The sequence below is a fragment of the Aquarana catesbeiana genome, linkage group LG08 (assembly GCF_042186555.1).
Source record: "Aquarana catesbeiana isolate 2022-GZ linkage group LG08, ASM4218655v1, whole genome shotgun sequence".
NCBI lineage: Eukaryota > Metazoa > Chordata > Amphibia > Anura > Ranidae > Aquarana > Aquarana catesbeiana.
Genome location: NC_133331.1, coordinates 275,817,876 through 275,843,164, shown reverse-complemented (window position 1 = coordinate 275,843,164; position 25,289 = coordinate 275,817,876). Strand labels below are relative to the sequence as shown.

General features: G+C 46.8%; 1 protein-coding gene across 1 annotated transcript; it reads right to left on the bottom strand.

Annotated features, from left to right (window-relative positions):
- Positions 1-25,085, bottom strand: LOC141106505 (uncharacterized). Its single transcript, XM_073597320.1, has 5 exons — positions 24,943-25,085; positions 13,050-14,642; positions 9,721-9,847; positions 6,878-6,991; positions 1-3,105 (listed from the first exon to the last, which is right to left on the bottom strand). The coding sequence occupies exons 2-5, from the start codon at positions 14,628-14,630 to the stop codon at positions 2,225-2,227; spliced, it is 2,703 nt and encodes a 900-aa protein (XP_073453421.1). The 5' UTR covers positions 14,631-14,642; positions 24,943-25,085; the 3' UTR covers positions 1-2,224.
- Between the last annotated feature and the right edge of the window lie 204 nt (positions 25,086-25,289).

Below are 25,289 nucleotides of genomic sequence, written 5' to 3'. Positions count from 1 at the left end.
ATGACAGGATGTAAATAAAAATTGAAATAAAAGAAAAAAAATAAAAACAAATGTTTAAAAAAAAATTATTAAATTTTTTTTCTTTTTTACATACTGTCACCTGTCCCTGATCACCGCCACACCAGTCATATGATGACGCTGTACTGTACTGGTGACAGTATGTAATAAATTATAAGTCCACTCAAATCTTAGTGTGCGGAGATTTCCTCTTCCTGTCCCATAGCCAAAACAGGAAGTGAGAGGAAATCCCAGCTAATTACAGGTCACCAAACCTAGTGTCCCCATTGGAAGATTTTCCCTTTATTACTTTCCTGGCAACCCAAAATGTATGGTTTTCTTTTACTTTAAATAATAATGATAAACAGGACACATAGAAAGGATGAATATCCCTAACGGGGACACAGACAGCAATAAAAACTGACAGGAGTTCTGATCCATCTCCACTCTATCCAAACCTGAAAAAAAGAGTTTTGCCTTTAGTTATATTTTAGGATTTTTGCATAACTCAAAGTGGAGCTCCAGACTCCCTCAGAAAAAAGTAAAAGTCAGCAGCTACAAATACTGTAGCTGCTGATTTTTATTATTAGGACACTTATCTGTTCTGTAATCCAGTGATTGGCTCTCGCTTGCTGCCGCCATCATTTCTTGCGGCTTCACGGCCAACTCCATATTGCACATGTGCAAAGCTCACTGTGCTTTGTAAATGGCCCGGCGGCTAAACTTCCGGGGTACTTTTCCGTGGCAAAATCACCCGGAAATGGTAGCAGGTACCTGTCAAAACCCCGAAAGGTGCCAAATGTGGCAGCAGATGGGGGGAGAATGCAAACAAGCAGAATTTCCACTTTTGGGTGAAACTCCGCTTTAAGCTGCCTAATCTACTATTTATTCTGACAAATGGATTTTACTGAACGTTATCTCTGTTTATATAGCTTTTTATCCAATTTTAAGGTAGTCTGCACCGAGTAAAACAGGGGGCTATCGTTGCTGACTCACTTGCCTTCTATTATGAGAGGGAGAGACTACAGTAGCAGCTTGTGTTGTTGCAAATTACTACACGTTGGTAGTGACATCATTCACAAAAACACAAGCCCACAACAACACATGCCAGCACAACTCCAGCCTTTCTCCCCATAATAGCAGGTAGGTTTTCTGGGCTCAGTTGCCTGAGAGAGACTAGAGTACTAGCTGGCACCTGTTTGCTGTGGGCCTGTGTTGTTGTGACTGATGTGTAGTCATTTACAACAACACAGGCAGCAAGCTACTACTCTAGTCTCTCTCCCCATGAGAGCAGGCAGGTGGGTCTTGGCTCTGTTGTCTGTTCTGTCCTTCAGAACAACACAAGCAACCAACTACTACTCTAGTCTCCCTCCAACTCACCAAGAAAGTAACCTGAGGGTACATGCAGAACAACAGTGGACAAATGAATATTACTCACCTCTGCTTCGGGATCCTGTCATTACAGCCCCATTGCTTCACTCTACTTACTATACAAAAGGTCAGTATTCCCTTCTGACAGCTTTCAGAGGAGGAGTAAGATGTGGGTCTAGCTCAACAACTACTGCAAAGATCTGAACAGGATTAAGTGCTACGTGGGGGATTCAACAAGAAATTTCAACTGCTCCTAATACTGCTTCTTTACGTATATCTTTATTTTAATTGTCTAGATCAGTGGCCTCCAAACTGCGGACCCTTTGCTTGCTTTTATCCAGCCTTTGGGGCACTATTTCATCCACTGATACAAACAATGGGCCATAACTCCCCCCACTGACGCCAATGATGAGACACCATTTCTCCCAATGACACCAAAGATGATACACAATTCCTCCCAATGATGGGGCACGATTTCTTCCATTGACACCAATGATAGGGCACTATTCCTCCCAACGACCCTAACAATGGGGCACAATTTCTCCCAGTGACAGCAATGACGAGGCACAATTTCTCCCAGTGACACCAACAACAGGGCCAAATTACACCAATGATGGGACACAATTCCTCCCACTGACAACAAAGATGGGGTCTTGTTTTTTCCCCACTGTTAGGACCTTTTCTACTCCCAATGACCGCAGTCCAGCCCTCCTAAAGGACAGTAAACTGGCCCTTTGTTTAGAAAGTTTGGAGACCCCTGCTCTAGAACCAAAAACCTCCTTCTCACAAAAGCGCAATCAAAATATATTCCAAAATAGCTCAGCCCACAAACTAAAGTTCGCTATTAAACATTTCTTCAATCTTCTTCCTTCACCTTAATCACCAGGTCAGGATACACCAAGTTGGCGTAGTTGGCCTGGTGCAGTTTCTGATGCTCGATGAGCTGGCTTTCATGAAGGAAGGCATTACCACATTCGGTGCATACAAACAGTTGCATCTGCCCGTGGTCTACCATGTGCTTATCACAGTCCTCCTTGCAGCTAAAATATCGCCCGCACTGGGAGCAGACGTAATGACTGCCATGCATTCTCTCGTGAAGCCGAAGGCCAGATTTGTGTGCAAACTCCTTCCCGCAGACCAGACACACGTTGTGGTTATCCATTTGGTGAAGCTTCTCGTGTTTGATGAGGCTTTGTTTCAGACTGAATTGCTTCCCGCATTCCAAGCACTCATACTGCTTCTTCTTTGAATTTAACCCATAATGGTTATTGAGACAAACCTGGGATGCGAAAGTCTTCCCGCAACCCATACAGACGAAGGGTCGCTCTCCCGTGTGTCTCATGAAATGGAGAAGGAGAGCTTTCATATTTGAGAATTTTTTGCCACATTCGGAACAAGTGAGGTCGTTGTCACTTTGGTGCACCCTTTGATAGTGACTGCTGAGATTGCCAAACCGCTTGAACGTTCGCTCACATTTGAAGCAACGGAAGGGCCTCACATTAATCACCGGTTTTTCCTTCAGGAAAGGCTTGAAAGGACACTGATCACCGGGGTCTCTAATCCTGTCCTCACCCTGGGCAGCCTGAGATGGCTCACAAGACGACGGGTCAGACATTATTCTGGTCACAGTCAGGCCGGCCATGGCAAGCCTGATGGGAGTGGTGATCATTTTCAAGCGTTCATAGAAGCGCTGAATATTATAGCATTCACTGAAGATATTCTGGCTTGATGGATCACCTATCAGAAACGAGAGTAAAGGTTACCAATAATGCAACAGTAAGTAACCAAAGACCAGGAACTACCTAAACACTTTCGAGTTACTCATGAGAAGAGATGGTTTAGTAATTCACAGGCTGCAGCTCATTAACCTCTTCCTGCTGGCCATGTGAATAAATGTGGTAGGGTGGAGAAGGGGCTTCAGTCTGTGCTGCCACATAGTGTATGCGTCTGTTTTGTGCTGAGAGCAGGCTTTAAGCGGAATTAAATCCATAGACTTAAGAGTTTCTAAAAACAGTTACATTACCGGCATGGTAGGATTGCTAACTATCACATTTGCTTGTGCTCTCAACCAAACTATCAAGTACCCAGTAGGCAAGTGGTTAAACCCAACAACAAAACTGTCCTGTAGTGCAGCTTACCAATCCTTAGATGTGGTGGCTTAGCCTATTATAGGCTTTTTTGCCTTTATGTTCACCTGTTGATCCTGCCAGTAACATACTTCCTGTCCTAGGGTAACATGGCTCATTCATCATAAGATATCTATAGAGGAGCAGCAGTGTTACCCTAAGACAGCTCCTCTTCCTCTCACCTCCCAGACATATGTGAGAGATGTTCTGTAGTCTACAAAGAGAACTGAGAACAATACTGACAAAAGTCAGCACAGGAAGTATTTAGCCGACAGGATTTCTGGCACGACCAACACTTACTATATACACTTATCGGAGAGATAAGGTATTAAAAAAGAATGTAGCACTTTTTTAAAGTGATATAACAAACATATTTACCTACCTTTTACTTTAAAGTTAAACTGCAGGAAAAGCTTAAAGTCTTCCCCGCATTGTAAGGGTAAACGCTCATTTAGTCAGAGGGAGGGATCTCCAAACTTTCTAAACAAAGGGCCAGTTTACTGTCCTTCAGACCTTAGGGGGGCCTGAAATTGGTGTGAGTGGGAAAAATAGTGCCCCATCATTGGTGCCAGTGGGAGAAATAATGCCAAATCATTGGTGTCAGTGAGAGGAATGATGCCCCATCATTGGTGTCAGCGGGAGGAATGATGCCCCATCATTGGTGTCAGCGGGAGGAATGATGCCCCATCATTGGTGTCAGCGGGAGGAATGATGCCCCATCATTGGTGTCAGCGGGAGGAATGATGCCTCATCACTGATGTCAGCGGGAGGAATGATGCCTCATCATTGGTGTCAGTGGGAGGAATGATGCCCCACCATTGGTGTCAGTGGGAGGAATGATGCCCCATCATTGGTGTCAGCGGGAGGAATGATGCCTCATCATTGGTGTCAGCGGGAGGAATGGTGCCCCACCATTGGTGTCAGTGGGAGGAATGATGCCCCATCATTGGTGTCAGTGGGAGGAATGATGCCCCCCCATTGGTGTCAGTGGAAGGAATGATGCCCAATCCTTGGTGTCAGTGGGAGGAATGATGCCCAATCCTTGGTGTCAGTGGGAGGAATGATGCCCCATCATTGGTGTCAGTGGGAGGAATGATGCCCCATCATTGGTGTCAGTGGGAGGAATAGTGCCAAATTGTTGTTGTGAGTGGGAGGAATAGTATCCCATCATTGGTGTCAGTAGGTAGAATAGTGTCCCATTATTGGTGTCAGTGGGAGGAATGATGCCCCATCATTGGTGTCAGTGGGAGGAATAGTATCCCTTCATTGGTGTCAGTAGGTAGAATAGTGCCCCATCATTGGTGTCAATGGGAGTAATGATGTCCCATTATTGGTGTCAGTGGGAGGAATGATGCCCAATCGTTGGTGCCAGTGGGAGGAATGATGCCCAATCGTTGGTGCCAGTGGGACGAATGATGCCCAATTGTTGGTGTCAGTGGGAGGAATAATATCTCATCATTGGTGTCAGTAGGTAGAATAGTGCCCCATCCTAGCGTCAGTGGGAGTAATGATGCCCCATCCTTGGTGTCAGTGGGAGGAATGGTGCGCCATCATTGGTGTCAGTGGGAGGAATGATGCCCAATCATTGGTGTCAGTGGGAGGAATGATGCCCAATCATTGGTGTCAGTGGGAGGAATGATGCCCAATCATTGGTGTCAGTGGGAGGAATGATGCCCAATCATTGGTGTCAGTGGGAGGAATGATGCCCAATCATTGGTGTCAGTGGGAGGAATGATGCCCAATCATTGGTGTCAGTGGGAGGAATGATGCCCAATTGTTGGTGTCAGTGGGAGCAATAGTGTTTTGTATTAATGAAAGGAACAGGGCCCCAAGGGCCAAATAAAGGCAAGCAAAGGGCTGCATCCAGCCCCCGGGACGCAGTTTGGGGATCATTGGTCTAGGGCAGGGGTCTTCAAACTGTGGCCCTCCAGGTGTTCAGGAACTACAAATCCCATCATGCCTAGTCATGTCTGTGAATGTCAGAGTTTTACAATGCCTCATGGGATGTGTAGTTCTGCAACAGCTGGAGGGCCGTAGTTTGAGGATCCCTGGTCTAGGGGATGGTAAGAGCACTTGGGCCCTGATGTCAGGGGCATCTGACCTCCAGAGTACAGGGAAGAGGGGGCTGCAAAGTCTGGACTACCAGCACAGTTTAGCTAAATATCAGGTAGGTCCCCCTACACATAAAGGAGTCAACACTTGCAATACAGGCACAGCCCCACTGCAGGTCAGGACTGTTCGTTTTCCTGAAGTTTAGCTTCTTATAAGTAGTGGAGAATTCAAAATGAACCTTTATTTCCCTCACCCAAGGCAAAGCAACAGGGTCAATGAAAGATGTCTACAGCCAATTCTTTTCTCGTTTAGTTTGCATTGAATAGGGAAGGATTAAAATCCTGTCAGTTTTCTTTTGCAGTCTCTGTTTCATTGAGAACAAGTCCTGAAGACACAACAGAAAGTGAGGGGAAGCCATAGCAAAATGAGAGGAACTCCCTGTTTACACATCGTTGTCACTGGGACACATGTTCCCGGAGGAAGATCTCACTTCACTTCCTGTTCTAGTGACAAATACATGTGGATTTCCCATCACTTTCTATCCTGATAACCAATAGCACGGTACTGCCCAGGGTCAGGTGACAACTTTTTCTTCAAGTCCATTTATATAATAGAATGTGCAAGTTTTCATGGGTCCAGTGATGCTGAAGAAAAGGCTCCATTAGTGCACCTAAAGGAGCCCACTTGTAATTGTTGCAGCTGCACCGTGTACAAGTAAAATATAACGTTAAAGAGTAACCCCGCCTTTGTTGAGAAAAAAAAAACATTCCTCCCTGGGTGATCTATGTACACTGCAGGGATTTTAACAAACTTTGTTGCAGATTCCTACCTTTTGTGAAAAAATAGCTGTTTGTATGAGTCCATGTACAAAGTGAATGGGAGTGATTTTATAATTATCAATCAGCTGCTGCGCTTGCATGGCTCTAATGATGAAAGTGTCTGGGTCTGCATCGCTGTAGATACGATTTCCCTTTGGGAGCAGCTCACCAAAAATAAAAATTTTGTTGCAGGAGATGCCCAAAATTTGACTTGTATCTTAGTGCAGACTTCTGGGAAAATTGGTGAGCCAATCAAACAAACCGGAAATAACATTTCTGTGTACTTAACTCCTCCAGGTGGCCATATTGCATTGCATTTTAAAGAAAATGACAGCAATGCAGATTGAAAAGGAAAAGTAGTTTTTAATAACATTCAGTTATAATATGACTTGCCTAGCAATTGTATATGCTATATTTTTTTTTTCCATTTGCCATTCTTCCCATGAAAGTGGAGTTACCCTTTAAAACATTAGAGATTTGGATACCAGACAATGCCCAGAGCCCACTACTGACCTCTGCTGTCTAAGTCTGGGAACTGCTTGTGATCAGCCTGCTGTAGGCTCCTTATGCAGAGCTCTTCTCCTCTCTCAATCTTTGATATCAACGGGGGTGTTACACTTACCTTCCCTGTATGTAAAACACAACAACATTCAATTAGCAACCATTCCCTGTCAGTGCAGGTAACTTAGACTGAAGGGGAATAACATGTGAAGTCTCACCCAAAGCCCAGCTGTTTAGAGCCAGAGGAAGGCAAGATAAACCCCCTATGACGATTGTAGCCAACTTTGTTTAAAGGGATGGATAAGGATTGGAGGGGAGGGGGCATTAAAAGTGGCAAGCCCTTGCATGGTTTTAAAATCCATCCCTCAGTCCCTTGAAGCCCCCCTAGGCACACAGGGATTCCACTTATGTCCACCTCAAGATTACCCTTCAGGTCTCCAAAGGTATAAAACCATCAGCTTCCTGCCACAGAAGTTCCATTATACTCACCTCTGGAGGTCTGAGACAAGGGATACAATTAACCGACACTCTAATGCCCTGTACACACGGGCGGACATTGATCGGACATTCTGACAACAAAATCCATGGATTTTTTCCGACGGATGTTGGCTCAAACTTGTCTTGCATACACACGGTCACACAAAGTTGTCGGAAAATCCGATCGTTTTGAACGCGGTGATGTAAAACACGTACGTCAGGACTATAAACGGGGCAGTAGCCAATAGCTTTCGTCTCTTAATTTATTCTGAGCATGCGTGGCACTTTGTGCGTCGGATTTGTGTACACACGATCGGAATTTTATAGCAAGCTCTCAAACTTTGTGTGTCGGAAATTCCGATGGAAAATGTGTGATGGAGCCCACACACGGTAGGAATTTCCGACAACAAGGTCCTATCACACATTTTCTGTCAGAAAATCAGACCGTGTGTACAGGGCATAAGAAGTGCCAAGAGGCCTACAGAATGTGCAGCACTGGAATAGAGGGAAGGTAGGAGACATGGGCCACCAGAGAGGCAAGTACACGCTGTCTTCTACTGCAGGGACCAGACAGTTTTAAATCTTGAGAGATCCGAAAGTTCGCTCTATCCTGGCGCTAAGTCCTGCTCTGTCATTCAACTGTCAAACGTGGGACTTCAGTAGGCAAAAGAAGCTCTGCCATTTGACAGATGAACAGAGAAGGAGCTCAGTGCCAGGGGGAGAAAGTCTATATGGTTTTTAAGCATCTATCTTTATTTGTTTTACCATTTGTATAAAATCTAATTAATCAATTTATAATTTAGTGTGGACCCAATACCAGCAACAAAGTATTACAGGTTTTCTAAGTAAGGCAAAGCAGAATCTGTTTGCCTTTAGACTCTCTCCCTCTATCTGGAAATACAGGGGCTTGGTCTATATCAGTGGTGGTGAACTTTCTTGATATGGGGGGCTCAAATGCGGCCCTCAACATATCCAAGAGATTATTAGAGACTGTGGACATAATACAGGAGACTGCCAAAGACTGTAGACATGAAACAAGAGATGGCCGAAGACTGTGGATATGATACAAGAGATGGTCAGAGACTGTGGACAACATGATACAAGAGATGGTCAGAGACTGTGGACATGATACAGGAGATGGTCAGAGACTGTGGACATGATACAGGAGATGGTCAGAGACTGTGGACATGATACAGGAGATGGTCAGAGACTGTGGACATGATACAGGAGATGGTCAGAGACTGTGGACATGATACAGGAGATGGTCAGAGACTGTGGACATGATACAGGAGATGGTCAGAGACTGTGGACATGATAAAAGAGATGGTCAGAGACTTTGAACATGAAATGGTCAGAGAGTGTGAACAAAATACAGGAGCTGGTCAGAAAATTCTGATATGATACAAAAGATGGTCAGAGACCGTGAACATGCTATAGTTGTTGGAGACTGGAGACATGCTTGGGGAGACAGTCACAGACTGGAAACACATTACATGAGATTGCTAGAAATCACTGCTATAACAGGGCAATAGAGAAACACAAATTAGTGTCTGCAGGGACCCAGAGGGCCACACAAAGAGTTCCAAATGGCTGCAGTTTGGGAACCAGGGGTCTAAACAGAGCGGGTATGGAGTGGGAGGAGTCACTGTTCTGACATTTTCCCCTGTGTGTACATTTTATCCCGTGCAACAGACATTTCTCAACACAGCTGGAAAGAATACACAGGTCAACATTTTAGCCCCCAAAACATAAAATATATAAAAGAGAGAGTAGCATTGTCACTTTGTAAGTAACAGGCGGAGAGTCAGTTTTTGGCAGTGAAAGGGTGCTTGGGCAATCAGAACGCTCAGCTCAAGAATGGATTCCAGTTACAGACAGATGAGGTTTTTGCTTACAAATGGGAAAAGCCTGCAGTCATTCAGAGACCTGTAGAGACCGGGTCCAGGCCTGTCCGGTCCTACTGGTACCCTAACCAGCATGACATGTGAAGGAAATGCCATTAGGACCCCATCAAGGCCGGGCTTGAACAGGCAGAAAGAGCCAGCCTAGACCAACCAACAGCCAGGTGTCAGTGACCTTACTTTTCTCCTATGCAGTTAAAGGATAAGTTCACCTTTGTAAAAATAAATAAGTACACATCTTTTTGCAGGTATGAAAATGTGCATTTATTTATTTTTTTTTTACTAGGAGCCTGCAAAGCATTGTACGTGCCATGCAGGGCTCTTGCAGACAGTCTGTGTAGCTGTCTGCCAGTACCTTGTACAGACTCGCAGATTTGTGGTACAATGTCGTCTGGAGTTCAGCTTTGGTAAACATCAAATGGATTGTGAAGATCTGTATGGACTTGAACACCTATAACATGAACGCAACTACGTTACCTACAGCCACGAGGTTCCAGTAATTGTCCATCATCACCTTCTTATACAGGTTTCTCTCTTTATCGTTTAAACACGCCCACTCCTCTTCTGTGAAATAAACCGCTATGTCATCAAAGTGTGGGTGTTCCTAAGGAGAGACCAGATTATGGGGAGACTCTTGTCACCGTATGCCTAAAATTGTCCAAAAAGAAAAAAATAAAAATAAAATCTATTTCACGTTTATGAACTAGGTCTTATTTAATCTGAAGGGCATGACTTAATTTTCCCGAGCCAATAATTAGTAGTACCAGTAGTCACTGCTCCGCCCGTTTGCCACCTATAAGAACTCCTCAGTTACCAAGACCACGGCTTGGTGGTCTATGAATTTTTCAGGGAGGATGGAGAAAACTAAGCCTCACTCAGAGGGTTCCACCACCACCAAGTGTAAAGCAACCTTCTTCATTTCCCATATGCGATGTCATGGCGGAAGTGATGAAACGCATCAGTGCGGTGCTTTGTGACGTCATTGCGCCACCCGGAGGTACCGGTAGAATTACACAAGTGGTTATGCGGTTTCCTTGGATTTAAAGGGGGCATGTTCCTTATTACTATATGAAAATCTTTTAGGCCCCCTTTCACACGGCCAGTTTGTTGCAGATTCTTGCTGCAGGAATAACGAGGTTAGACAATTAGCATTGGCGGCTCAGCCCATTTAAACTAATGGTGGGCTGACAGCTGCCGTCGCTTATTGCACGTAGCCGCACAGGAGCCTGGACGCAGCTATAGTTAGTAGGGTTGCACCGATACCACTTTTTTAAGACAGTGCAAGTACCGATACTTTTTCCCGCAAGTACTCGCGGATACCGATTACTGTTACTTTTTTTTATGTCGTGACAGTTTTCAAAGCACAATTTTGTAATTAAGTAATTTTTCTCCATATAGTTCACTAACTATATGGGCTGGGTGTAACAAGATGTCCGCTGCTGCCTTCTGACTGTAGGCTTACTGAGGCTGAGTGCAGGGTGTACCAAGATGGGCGTCATAGCATTTGTACTAGGCTACTACTACTAGCATTTCCAAGTTGTTTGCATTCTCTGCATTAAGGTGAAAAACCTTTTGTGCTGCAGCAGCCCCCCAGAACCCCCCTTTTTCTTACCTGAGCCCGATTGTTCCAGCGACGGGGATGGGCACAGCAGCTCCAGAGGCTTTCTCAGGTCCTCATTGGATATTGATCCGTTGGCTCCCGCTGCTGTCAATCAAATCCAGTGACACGGGACCCGGGGTCGAGTACTGCTGTCTGTGCCAATGGACGCAGCAGGAGGACTCGGGAGCGCACCCGCATTGGTGCCCCCATGGAAAGCGGCTCTCCGTAGGGGCACTCGAGAAGAGGAGGAGCCAGGAGCACCACAGGGGGACCCCAGAAAAGGAGGATCGGGGCCGCTCTGTGCAAAACCCTTGTACAGAGCAGGTAAGTATGACATGTTTGTTATTTAACCACCTCAATACAGGGCACTTACACCCCCTTCCTGCGCAAGCCAATTTTCAGCTTTCAGCTCTGTCACTTTTTAAATGACATTTGCGTGGTCATGCTACACTGTACCCAAACTAAATTTTTATAATTTTGTTCACACAAATGGAGATTTCTTTTGGTGGTATTTAATCACCTCTGCGATTTTTATTTTTTGCTAAACGAATAAAAAAAGACCGAAAATTTTGAAGAAAAAAATGTTTTTCTTTGTTTCTGTTATAAAATTTTATAAATGAGTAAGTTTCCTCCTTCACTGATGGGCACTGATAAGCTGCACTGATAGGCATTAATATGCACCGATAGGCGGCACTGATAGACTGCACTGATAGGCATCACTGGTGGCACTGGCAGGCATTTTTAATTGCCACTGATTGGCATATCCCTGGTGGTCTAGGGTGGCATACCTGGTGGTCCAGGGTGGTGGCCATCCCTGGTGGTCCTGGCGGCATCCTGGTGGTCCTGGGCAGGCATCCGAGTGGGGGCTGCGCTGATAAACAATCAGCACAGACCCCCCTCTGTCAGGAGAGCAGCCGATCGGCTATCCTCTACTCGCGTCTGTCAGACGCGAGTGAGGAAAAGCCAGTCAACGGCTCTTCCTGTTTTCAACGTGATCAGCCATGATTGGACACAGCTGATCACGTGATAAAGAGCCTCCATCAGAGGCTCTTTACCGAGATCAGTGTAGCGGCATGTCAGACTGACACACTGCACCACCAATCGCCGCGATGCATGCCCGGCGGCTGTTATCCTGCTGGACGTCATATGACGCCCAGTCAGGATAACTGAACCACCGTCCGGCCGTCATTCTGCTATAGGCCGGGCGGGAAGTGGTTAAAAAATAAAAATTAAGCTTTACAATCACTTTAAAGGGAGTGCTCCTAATCTCAGCTTGTCACCAGGGCATTGAAAATGGGTCGTGGATGGATATTCCAGCATAAACACACGGCCAAGGCAACAAAAAAGTGTCTCAAAAAGAAGCACATTAAGGTCCTGGAGGGGCCTAGCCGGTATCCAGACCATAATCCTATAGAAAATATGTGGAGGGAGCTGAAGGTTCGTGTTACCAAACGTCAGCTGCGAAACCTCAATAACTGGGAGAGGATCTACAAAGAGGAGTGGGACAAAATCCCTCCTGAGATGTGTGCAAACCTGGTGGCCAACTGCAAGAAACGTCTGACTTCCGTGATTGCCAACAAGGGTTTCGCCACCAAGTACTAAGTCACGTTTTGCAAAGGGGTCAAATACTTATTTTACTCATTAAAATGCAAATCAATTTATAACTTTTTTGAAATGCGTTTTTCTGGATATTTTTGTTATTATTCTGTCTCTCATTGTTAATTATAGACTGATCATTTCTTTGTCAGTGGGCAAACGTACAAAATCAGCAGGGGATCAAATACTTTTTTCCTTCACTGTAGAGCACCTCTGCACTCTGTACGTAGCGTACCGCACCTCTGAACTCTGCCTGTAGCACATCCCTGAACTTTGCACATAACACATTCTTGGTCTTTATTGCCCCTTTAAGATCCTCCCACTGTTAGTGCAATTTGGCCACACCCACCATTCAATGCAGTTCATCGTTGGGCGTGGTTGAGCTCTTGAAACTATTCTCTGAGAAAAAAAACATGCATAAATTTATATAGTCTAATGGTAAAGGCTGGCCCTTTGAAGACACCCATAATGCTGAAACTTAGTTTGACAACCCTGACATATGGGAAGTGAAGGTTGCTATAAACTTTATTTACACATCTCCACAGCAACTTATTAGAGATGTTCCCATTTGCTTGCCATTCTTCCTTTAGTTTTTGGAAGGCATACTTACAGCCTCATAAGATTTGTGTATCCACTTCTCTGCTCCTTCCATGTTCCACGCTTCATCACTGTCCCTGAGAGAAGCCCCAGAAAAAAATACGCTGACGTTCTCTGGTTCGGGATCTCGTACGATATCAACTTTGTAGGGGTAAAATTCTCTGCTCTGCCGAAAACCATCTTCTCCAGGCCAGAAGAATTCTTCAGACTGTGTAGAACATTCCTGGTAGGTTGGCACTTTAGGTTCCCCCAAACTGTTCTCAGGAAACTGAATGGCTTGACTTTTACTCTTTAATGCAATTTTCGCTTGCGTCCCAATGCTTTTGCTCATCTTGGTTGTGTTAGTGCAAGCGTGCTTCATTTTTACTAGATTGTAGGCTGAACACGCAGCGTCAGTGTATTTAGGGGTGTCTTGCTGACATTTGGATCCTTTCTTTGTTAAGGAATGTTTGTTCTTTTTGGTTAAAGCAGAAATTTTAGCATTTTCTTGGGGAGCCAAAGTGTGGAGTCTACCAGCATGCCCCAACGATGGTTGGAATAGGCTTGGCTGAATTGTTGGGGTACTAAAATTAATCACATTGGCAGTTTCTGCATAACGTCCGCTAGCTTGGATTGTTAGAATCTTAATCTCAGCCGGCTCTTCAAGTCCAGGCTCTGTCTTAAATGTGGCATGGGCCTGGGAAAATTCAGTCTGTATTGGAACGGCACTTGTAACTTGGGCTGAGGAAGACTGAAGCCTACCAAACTGGGCAATCCTGGGCTGAAATCTTCCAGTCTGACTTGAGGGTGGCATTGTTCCACTGTTCTGAACTAGACCAGGATGAAAAGTTTTTTCTGTCATAGTCTGAATCTTGATTTTGCTGGTTTTAGCTTTCGCCATTCCCAGAGGAGTGGTAGAACCCACCTGGACTGAGGAAGTCACATGGCCACCAATCTGGACAGTCCTTGGTTGAGCTCTACTAGTTTGCGTTAAGAGAGGCATAGCACCACCAGTCTGGGTTATAACTGACTGAACTCTGTCCTCAACTAAAGACTTACTCGTAAATTTGGGAGCACGAATTTGCAAAGTTGACGATCGAGGTGGAACTGTATGTCCACCTTGAACCGATGAAGACCGCTGCTCACCAACCTGAACTCTAGTGTCAAGTGGACTGATAGACTGAGATGGTTTAAACCTTAGCTCATTGGCTTGGACGGTTTGTGGCTGAACACCAGGGCCAAGCTGTATAGTAGCAGGCCGAGGACCACGCATCTGGACAATGTTGGGCTGAACTCTTCCAGTTTGGTTAAAAAGTGGTTTGCTTCCACCAACCTGACTGAAAGCTGGTTGAACACACCTTACTTGAAGCTGTTCCTGGGGTCCACCAGTCTGTAATAAGGATGCATCAGGTCCACCAACTGGTACCAAATTAAGTCCAAGTCCCTGCAGTGGAGACGATGGTTGCCCTGAGGTCAATATCAGAAAAGACTGACCACCGACTTGCAAGATGGAAGCTTGCTGCCCTGAATCTAGAGGCAACGATGGATTGTTTATGGTTGATGAATGGTTAGTGCTCTGTGACTGAGATGCATTGTTTCCACTATGCCGATCCATCGTTCAGTTAATCTGTTGGCAATAAAATTTCACACTATTTAGTATTTGCTAACCAGACCTTTTCAACTAATGCCTAGTACACACGATCAGAAAATTTGACGAAAAATACCCCTTTCGTATTTTTTCTTACGATAATCTGCTCATTAGTACACAGCTTTCGAGTGCCGATCATGACAGTTTATCCAAAATTATGCAAAGGGACAAACATTTAAATTTTGCTCGTACAACACCAGAATGTACGATTTTTGTTTATTCAGTACAGTGTTCGTCCAAAAAAAAAAAAAAAAAAAAAAAAAATCGGAAGACCAAGACCGTACATGCTCGGAAACTAAAGAATACATTACAATGTAACACATTACATCACTTCCGAAGTTGTATTCTGTCATACAAGAATTTTCGTAACTTTAGTTATCTCTTCATTTTCAATATGAGACTAGCATGCAAAAAACCCCCCACAAAAACGGACAATCATTAGTCCAATTTTCTCATTGTGTGTACAAGGCTTAACTCACAGCAGGTCCAAACGTAATATCCTCCACGCACACGTTCCTGAAAATGGCTGTAGTAATGCTGGGTGCTGTAATGACCATAGTCTGGAAACCGTAGGCAATCTAAAGGGTAGAAATGTCATCAGCACACCAAGAATTCCTCAGAAGGATCCAAAGCTTTATATACATGGTCACACGGTACACATACGGCAACGTTTCGGAGCCACTCAGGGCCCCTTCGTCAGGCAGGTGACACCACTTGCCTGACGAAGGGACCCTGCATGGCCCACCGAAATGTTGCCGTATGTGTTCCGTTTGACCATGTAAATAAAGCTTTGGATCCTTCTGAGGAATCCTTGGTGTGCTGATGACATTTTTACCCTTTGAACTCACAGCAGAGCTCATTTACAAAAAGCCAAGCAACTAGATCAAAGAGCATTTGCCCACAGAAAAGGACAGCAGCCCTGACTCTGGAAGGTCCCCCCCCCCCCACTTCATGACCAGGGCATTTTTTTTGCTATTCAGCACTGTGCTACTTTAACTACCGTATTTATCGGCATATAACACGCACTTTTTTCCCCTTAAAATCAGGGGAAAATCGTGGGTGCGTGTTATACGCCGATCCCCGCTAATTGTGAGCTATCAGCGGCGATCGCCGCCGACATTCACATAGCGAGTAGTTTTAAATATGGCACCATGGAGTTCGGAGGGACTTGGCGGAGCTGAACGAGGGCCGCCAAAATCACAGAGCCATGATACACATAGTCGAGTGTATTCGGCTCTTTCCGGCGCCGCTCACAGTCAAGCCCAGTCCCGCCATTGGACCTGTGTTATGTCCATCATAGGGCGGGACTGGGCGGGACTGTGAGCGGCAACGAGAAGAGCCGAATACACTCGACTATGTGTATCTCGGCGGCGTTCGTTCAGTTCCTCGGCGCCATATTTAAAACATGCAGCTATGTGTATGTCAGCTGCGATCAAGCATGGACACTGGGGGCAAGGCTGCACTGACCACTGGGGCAAAGCTGCACTGACAAGGCTGCACTGGGGCAAAGCTGCACAGACAAGGCTGCACTGGGGCAAAGCTGCACTGGGGCAAGGCTGCACTGACACTAACAAGGCTGCAGATGAACATTGATGAGGCTGCATTGATGGGCATTTAAATGTAAGTTTTTTTTCCTTAAACTTCCCTCCTAAAAGTTTTTTTCCTTAAAATTCTCTCCTAAACTTGGGGTGCGTGTTATACGCCGATAAATACGGTAATAATTGCGCTGTCAGGCAACACTGTACACAAATGAAATTTTATAATTTTTTTACACACAAATAGAGCTCTCATTTGGTGGTATTTGATCACCACTGGGGTTTTCTATTTTTTATTACATGAACAAGAAAATACAGACAATTTTGAAAAAAAAACAATACTTTCTACTTTGTTATAAAACATATCCAATAAAAAACTAAAAAGTCATAAAATTTAGGCCAAAATGTATTCTGCTACATGTCTGTTTAAAAAAAAAAAAAAAACTCCAATCAGTGTATTTTATTTATTGTGTGTAAAAGTTATACAGTCCACAAACTATGGTATACAGTATCTCACAAAAGTGAGTACACCCCTCACATTTTTATAAATATTTTATTATATCTTTTCATGTAACAACACAGAAGAAATTACACTTTGCTACAATGTAAAGTAGTGAGTGTACTGCTTGTATAACAGTGTAAATTTGCTGTCCCCTCAAAATAACACAACACACAGCCATTAATGTCTAAACCGCTGGCAACAAAAGTGAGTACACCCCTAAGTGAAAATGTCCAATTTGGGCCCAATTAGCCATTTTCCCTCCCCGGTGTCATGTGACTTGCTATGCCGTGTACACACGGGCGGACTTTTGGGCAACAAAGGTCCGACGGTCTTTCCGACGGAGTTTCTAACGAATGGACTTGTCTACACACGATCACACCAAAGTCTGACGGATTCGTACGTGATGACGTACGACCGGACTAAAACAAGGAAGTTGATAGCCATTAGCCAATAGCTGCCCTAGCGTTGGTTTTTGTCCATCGGACTAGCATACAGACGAGCGGATTTTTCGACCGGACTCAAGTCTGTCGGAAAGATTTGAAGCATGTTCCAAATCTAAAGTCCGTCAGATTTTCGACAGAAAAAGTCAGCTGTAGGCCCGATGGAGCCCACACACAGTCAAATTGTCCGACGGATTCATTCCGTCGGACCAGTCCGGTCGAAAAGTCCGCCCGTGTGTACACGGCATAAGTGTTACAAGGTCTCAGGTGTGAATGGGGAGCAGGTGTGTTAAGTTTGGTGTTATTGCTCTCACTCTCTCATACTGGTCACTGGAAGTTCAACATGGCGCCTCATGGCAACGAACTCTCTGAGGATCTGAAAAAAAGAATCTTTGCTCTACATAAAGATGGCCTAGGCTATATGAGAGTTGCCAAGACCCTGAAATTGAGCTGCAGCACGGTGGCCAAGACCATACCGCAGTTTAACAGGACAGGTTTCCCCTAGAACAGGCCTCGCCATGGTCAACCAAAGAAGTTGAGTGCACATGCTCAGCGTCATATTCAGAGGTTGTCTTTGGGAAATTGACGTATGAGTGCTGCCAGCATTCCTGCAGAGATTGAAGGGGTGGGATCAGCCTGTCAGCGTTCAGACCATACGCCGCACACTGCATCAAATTGGTCTGCATGGCTGCCGTCTCAGAAGGAAGCCTCTCCTAAAGATGATGCACAAGAAAGCCTGAAGGCAAGCAGGCCAAGGACATGGATTACTGGAACCATGTCCTGTGGTCTGATGAGACCAAGATAAACTTATTTGGTTCAGATGGTGTCAAGCGTGTGTGGCGGCAACCAGGTGAGGAGTACAAAGTCAAGTGTGACTTGCCTATAAGTCAAGCATGTTGGTGGGAGTGTCATGGTCTGGGTCTGCATGAGCGCTGCCGGCACTGGGGAGCTACAGTTCATTGAGGGAACCATGAATGCCAACATGTACTGTGACATACTGAAGCAGAGCATGATCCTCTCCCTTCAGAGACTAGGCCGCAGGGCAGTATTCCAACATGATAACGACCTCAAACACACCTCCAAGATGACCACTGCCTTGCTAAAGAAGCTGAGCGTAAAGGTGATGGACTGACCAAGCATGTCTCCAGACCTAAACCCTATTGAGCATCTTTTGTGAGATACTGTATATTCGAAAACTGATCAATTCTGATGTACTGATCTAATTTCTTAACGGCCCTAAAATGCCAGGATAGTACAAATATCCTCCAAATGACCCCTTTTTGGAAAGTAGTCAGTCTGAGGTATTTAGTAAGAGCCATGGCGAGTTTTTTAAAGTTATTTTTCATCACAATTTTTGGGGAAACTAATAAATTAAATACATTTTTTTCACATATTGTCACCAGTTTATAGTGTCATCATATGACAAGTGTTGTGAGGATCAGAATACCAGTGTTGTTCCTGATCATGTCATCACCATAACAGCCAATAATGTGGTTTGTTTAAAAACAAGCCTGCTGTCTGCAGCTTTAAGGCCCCATTCACACTTGTGCGATTTGTCATGTGACTTGAAAGTCGCATGACAAGCCATACTCCATTCTTTTTCAATAGCACCCCTTCAAGCAGCAATTTTGAAAAGGTGCCTGCACTACTTTGGTGCGACTTTCATTCCTGGAACGTAAAGTCGGATCAAAAATGGCACCAAAAGTCATATCAAAGTCGCACTGGAAACCCAGCGACTTTGGAGACGCAATAATGTGAATGGAGCCTGAGTGCAATACACTTGTTGCATTAGTTTTAAAAATTCAATAACGACATGTAATATAAAAAAATGATCCCAATCTATTAATAGAAACAAAGGTAGGTAGCAATTCATTGTTTAAGTCCTGGTTCACACTAGGGCGACTTTGAGGCCGACATCCCTGGACGACTTTCTAGCAGCTTGTATACTTCTTTAACAGAAGTCAAGTTGAAGTCGCCCCAAAGTAGTGCAGGAACCTTTTTTTTTTTAAGTTGGAGCGACTTGAGTGGCACTGATTAGAATGGTGTCATTGCCGTTAATGGGGCGCGACGTGTAATGCGACTTTGAACTCTCAAGTTGCGGTAGTTTGAGCCAGGGCTTATAAGGACCTACACCGATCAGCCATAACATTTTGGCCATCCAACACAACCCATAGAAGCATGGACTCCACTAGACCTGTGAAGGTCCGCTGTGGTATCTGACACCAAGCTGTCAGTAGCATTTCATTTAAGTCCTGTAAGTTGGACTTAAATGGATCAGACTTGTTTCTCCAGCACATTCCACAGATACTATTGGATTGAGATATGAAGAATTTGGAGACCATGGCAACTCCTCCAACTCGTTGTTATGTTCCTCAAACTATTCTTGAGTTCATCAGACCAGGTCACCTTCTTCCATTGCTCCGTGGTCCAGTTCTGATGAACATCTACCCGTTGTAGGTGGTTTTGGATATAGACACCCTGACCGGTCTGCAGCTACAAAGCCCTATACACAACAAACTGTGATGCTGTGTGTTCTGACACCTTTCCATCAGAACCAGCATTCACTTTTTCAGCAATTTGAGCTCCAGGAGCTCTCCTATTGGATCTGACTAAATGTGCCAACCTCGGCTCCCCATGTGCGCCAACGAGCCTTCCCTCCCCCATGTGCGTCAACGAGCCTTCCCTCCCCCATGTGCGTCAACGAGCCTTCTCTCCCCCATGTGCGTCAACGAGCCTTCCCTCCCCCATGTGCGTCAACGAGCCTTCCCTCCCCATGTGCGTCAACGAGCCTTCCCTCCCCCATGTGCATCAACGAGCCTTCCCTCCCTCATGTGCGTCAACGAGCCTCCCCCCCATGTGCGTCAACAAGCCTCCCCCCCACATGTGCGTCAACGAGCCTCCCCCCCACGTGCGTCAACGAGCCTTCGCTCCCCATGTGCGTCAACGAGCCTTCGCTCCCCATGTGCGTCAACGAGCCTTCGCTCCCCATGTGCGTCAACGAGCCTTCGCTCCCCATGTGCGTCAACGAGCCTTCAATCCCCCATGTGCGTCAACGAGCCTTCGCTCCCCATGTGCGTCAACGAGCCTTCGCTCCCCATGTGCGTCAACGAGCCTTCGCTCCCCATGTGCGTCAACGAGCCTTCGCTCCCCATGTGCGTCAACGAGCCTTCGCTCCCCAATGTGCGTCAATGAGCCTTCGCTCCCCATGTGCGTCAACGAGCCTTCGCTCCCCATGTGCGTCAACGAGCCTTCCCTCCCCCATGTGCGTCAACGAGCCTTCCCTCCCCCATGTGCGTCAACGAGCCTTCCCTCCCCCATGTGCGTCAACGAGCCTTCCCTCCCCCATGTGCGTCAACGAGCCTTCCCTACCCCATGTGTGTCAACGAGCCTTCCCTCCCCCATGTGCGTCAACGAGCCTTCCCTCCCTCATGTGCGTCAACGAGCCTTCCCTCCCCCATGTGCGTCAACGAGCCTTCCCTCCCCCATGTGCGTCAACGAGCCTTCCCTCCCCCATGTGCGTCAACGAGCCTTCGCTCCCCCATGTGCGTCAACGAGCATTCGCTCCACATGTGCGTCAGCGAGCATTCGCTCCACATGTGCGTCAAGGAGCCTTCGCTCCCCATGTGCGTCAAGGAGCCTTCGCTCCCCCATGTGCGTCAACGAGCCTTCGCTCCCCATGTGCGTCAACGAGCCATCCCATCACATGTGTGTCAACGAACCTTCGCTCCCCATGTGCGTCAACGAGCCTTCCTTCCCCCATGTGCGTCAACGAGCCTTCCTTCCCCCATGTGCGTCAACGAGCCTTCCCTCCCCCATGTGCGTCAACGAGCCTTCCCTCCCCCATGTGTGTCAACGAGCCTTCCCTCCCCCATGTGCGTCAACGAGCCTTCCCTCCCCCATGTGCGTCAACGAGCCTTCCCTCCCCCATGTGCGTCAACGAGCCTTCCCTCCCCCATGTGCGTCAACGAGCCTTCCCTCTCCCATGTGCGTCAACGAGCCTCCCCCCCACATGTGCGTCAACGAGCATTCGCTCCACATGTGCGTCAGCGAGCCTTCGCTCCCCATGTGCGTCAAGGAGCCTTCGCTCCCCATGTGCGTCAACGAGCCATCCCATCACATGTGTGTCAACGAACCTTCGCTCCCCATGTGCGTCAACGAGCCTTCCTTCCCCCATCTGCGTCAACGAGCCTTCCTTCCCCATGTGCGTCAACGAGCCTTCCCTCCCCCATGTGCGTCAACGAGCCTTCCTTCCCCCATGTGCGTCAACGAGCCTTCCCTCCCCCATGTGCGTCAACGAGCCTTCCCTCCCCCATGTGCGTCAACGAGCCTTCCCTCCCCCATGTGCGTCAACGAGCCTTCCCTCCCCCATGTGCGTCAACGAGCCTTCCCTCCCCCATGTGCGTCAACGAGCCTTCCCTCCCCCATGTGCGTCAACGAGCTTTCCCTCCCCCATGTGCGTCAACGAGCCTTCCCTCCCCCATGTGCGTCAACGAGCCTTCCCTCCCCCATGTGCGTCAACGAGCCTTCCCTCCCCCATGTGCGTCAACGAGCCTTCCCTCCCCCATGTGCGTCAACGAGCCTTCCTTCCCCCATGTGCGTCAACGAGCCTTCCTTCCCCATGTGCGTCAACGAGCCTTCCCTCCCCCATGTGCGTCAATGAGCCTTCCCTCCCCCATGTGCGTCAATGAGCCTTCCCTCCCCCATGTGCGTCAACGAGCCTTCCCTCCCCCATGTGCGTCAACGAGCTTTCCCTCCCCCATGTGCGTCAACGAGCCTTCCCTCCCCCATGTGCGTCAACGAGCCTTCCCTCCCCCATGTGCGTCAACGAGCCTTCCCTCCCCCATGTGCGTCAACGAGCCTTCCCTCCCCCATGTGCGTCAACGAGCCTTCCCTCCCCCATGTGCGTCAACGAGCCTTCCCTCCCCCATGTGCGTCAACGAGCATTCGCTCCACATGTGCGTCAACGAGCATTCGCTCCACATGTGCGTCAGCGAGCATTCGCTCCACATGTGCGTCAAGGAGCCTTCGCTCCCCATGTGCGTCAAGGAGCCTTCGCTCCCCCATGTGCGTCAAGGAGCCTTCGCTCCCCCATGTGCGTCAACGTGCCTTCGCTCCACCATGTGCGTCAACGAGCCATCCCATCACATGTGTGTCAACGAACCTTCGCTCCCCATGTGCGTCAACGAGCCTTCCTTCCCCCATGTGCGTCAACGAGCCTTCCTTCCCCCATGTGCGTCAACGAGCCTTCCTTCCCCCATGTGCGTCAACGAGCCTTCCTTCCCCCATGTGCGTCAACGAGCCTTCCCTCCCCCATGTGCGTCAACGAGCCTTCCCTCCCCCATGTGCGTCAACGAGCCTTCCCTCCCCCATGTGCGTCAACGAGCCTTCCCTCCCCCATGTGCGTCAACGAGCCTTCCCTCCCCCATGTGCGTCAACGAGCCTTCCCTCCCCCATGTGCGTCAACGAGCCTTCCCTCCCCCATGTGCGTCAACGAGCCTCCCCCCCACATGTGCGTCGAGCATTCGCTCCACATGTGCGTCAGCGAGCCTTCGCTCCCCATGTGCGTCAACAGGCCTTCGCTCCCCATGTGCATCAACAGGCCTTCGCTCCCCACGAATCTGTTGCCAGTTGGCCGGTTTTCCTTCCTTGGACCACTTTTGACAGGTCCTCACCCCTGCAGATCAGGAACATCCCACAAGAGCTGCAGTTTTGGAGTTGCTTAGCCCCTAATTTGTCCAGCCATTACAAATCAGTCCTTATCAAAGTCACCCAAATCCTTACACTTGTCCATTTTGTCTGCTTTCAACTTCATGGACAACATGTTTACTTGCTGCCTAATATATCCCACCCACTTTCAGATGCCACTGTAATGAGATAATCAATGGTATTCACTTTACCTGTCAGAGGTCATAATGTTATGGCTGATCAGGCTTTTAATTTGTGCAATTTGAACTACTTCCGGACTTCCCGCCGCAGTTGTACGTCAGCTGTTTGAAGTGGAATACCATTGTTATGGCAGCAGATAGCTGCCATAACCCCGGTATCTTCAACAGCGAGCGGTATGTTTTCAGATAAAAGTGGTTTCTGCGGCGGATTTTCTGCGAGATCACATTTATCGGGGGCGGGAGAGGGCCTCCCGCCGCGCTCCGGGGAAAAAATTTAAAAGGGGAATTTTTTTTTTTCATTGCATTTTAGTGTAAATATGAGATGTGAGGTCTTTTTGACCCCAGATTTCATATTAAAGAGGTCCTGTCATGCTTTTTTTCTATTACAAGAGATGTTTACGTTAAATTTTTTTACATTAAATTTTTTGACATTTATTTAATTTTTTTTTTAAAAGGACGGTGTAAAAAAATAAAATAAAATAAATAAGGAAAAAATTATAATTTTAAGCGCCCCGTCCCGCCGAGCTCACGCGCAGAAGCGAAGGCATACGCAAGTCATGCCCACATGCGAAAACGGTGTTCAAACCACACATGTGAGGTATCGCCGCGATCGTTAGAGCGAGAGCAATAATTCTAGCCCTAGACCTCCTCTGTAACTCAAAATTGGTAACCTCTAGAAATTTTTAAACGTCGCCTATGGAGATTTTTAAGAGTAAACGTTTGTTGCCATTCCACGAGCGGGCGCAACTTTGAAGCGTGACATGTTGGGTATCAATTTACTTGGCAAAACATTATTCTTTCACAATATAAAAAAAAAATTGGGCTAACTTTACTCTTACTCTATTTAATTCAAAAAAGTGTATTTTTTCCCACAAAAATTGCGCTTGTAAGATCTCTGCGCAAATACGGTGTGACAAAGTACTGCAACAACTGCCATTTTGTTCTCATGGGTGTGTGTGAAAAAAAAAAATATATATAGATATATCTATATATCTATATCTATATCTATATATATATATGTTTAGGGGTTCTAAGTAATTTTCTAGCAAAAAAATAAAACGGATTTTAACTTGTAAGCACCAAGTCTGATAAATAATCAAATACTGTAAAATACAGAGGGGAGTCGGAGCCCTTTCCTCATCCTTTCTCAGCCTGTCCCTCATTTCTCCAGTGGGGGGCGTAGCTGGGAACCCTCTACATGACACAGATGTCCAGCAGTACTTATATACTTATCTTTGCAGATAGAGACCAGTCACATGACCACTGATCTGATCACATGATCAGCGCTGAAAAGAGATCGTCAATGTATCTCAGTGTTTCTAAATTGAAATCCTCAAGGCGCCCCAACAGGTCATGTTTTCAGGATTTCCCTCAGATGAAACGGCTGTGGTAATTACTAAGGCAGCAAAACTGATCAAATCACCTGAGCAAAATAATAGGGAGCCTGAAAACATGATCTGTTGGGGCGCCCTGAAGTCTGGAGTTGATAAACACAGATGTATCTGAATTTTGGTCATGTGACCGGCAGCCTAGGCACACGATGACGTCACCGGCCGCCCTGGGATCCCGTTGTAAGGAGGACTTCCGTTAAAGTTCATGGCTTTCAGGCAACAGGGCGTTTCGGGGTCTTCAGTTGATGCCCCAATCCCGATGTCACCCCCATGAGACCTGTGTGAGGATTGCATTGAAGACCCAAAGCACGTCGGTCTACCTCATGTCACCGAGACAGAACACCCCCTGACCACCACTGACTGTATGAAGTTCAACATCATTATTGGTCAAGAGGGGGGTAATGGGAATCCTGGACGCAGAGGGACTACAACTCCCAGCATTCCCTGCCTCTCTCCAGCTCAGTGGGGAATTCTGGGACATGCAGTCCTTCCAAAGCTCAAGTGACTGACGGTTCACACCTTTTACCTGAACAATAGAGAGGAAAGACCGGGCCGAGGCATTTGCAGCCCGCTGACGGGGGAATTACCGGCTTATCCGGGCTCCTGCCAACGGCTCACACCTGCAACCATCCGCACCGGAAGTGCCTCTGCTACCATTGAGGAGCGGCGCGGGTAGAGGCGGCTCGTGACGTCACGGCAAGGAAGCGGCTGAGCCGCCATCCTGGTTTTGGGCGAAGCTGCCCGTGATGAGTGGCTTATAAAAGGGCCAAGTATATTATATAGGATAGCAATATAATAATAATAATACGTGTTATAATAACTGATATTTTACGAGTATTTAGCAAGCATGTCCTGAATCCCACAGGACTGTCC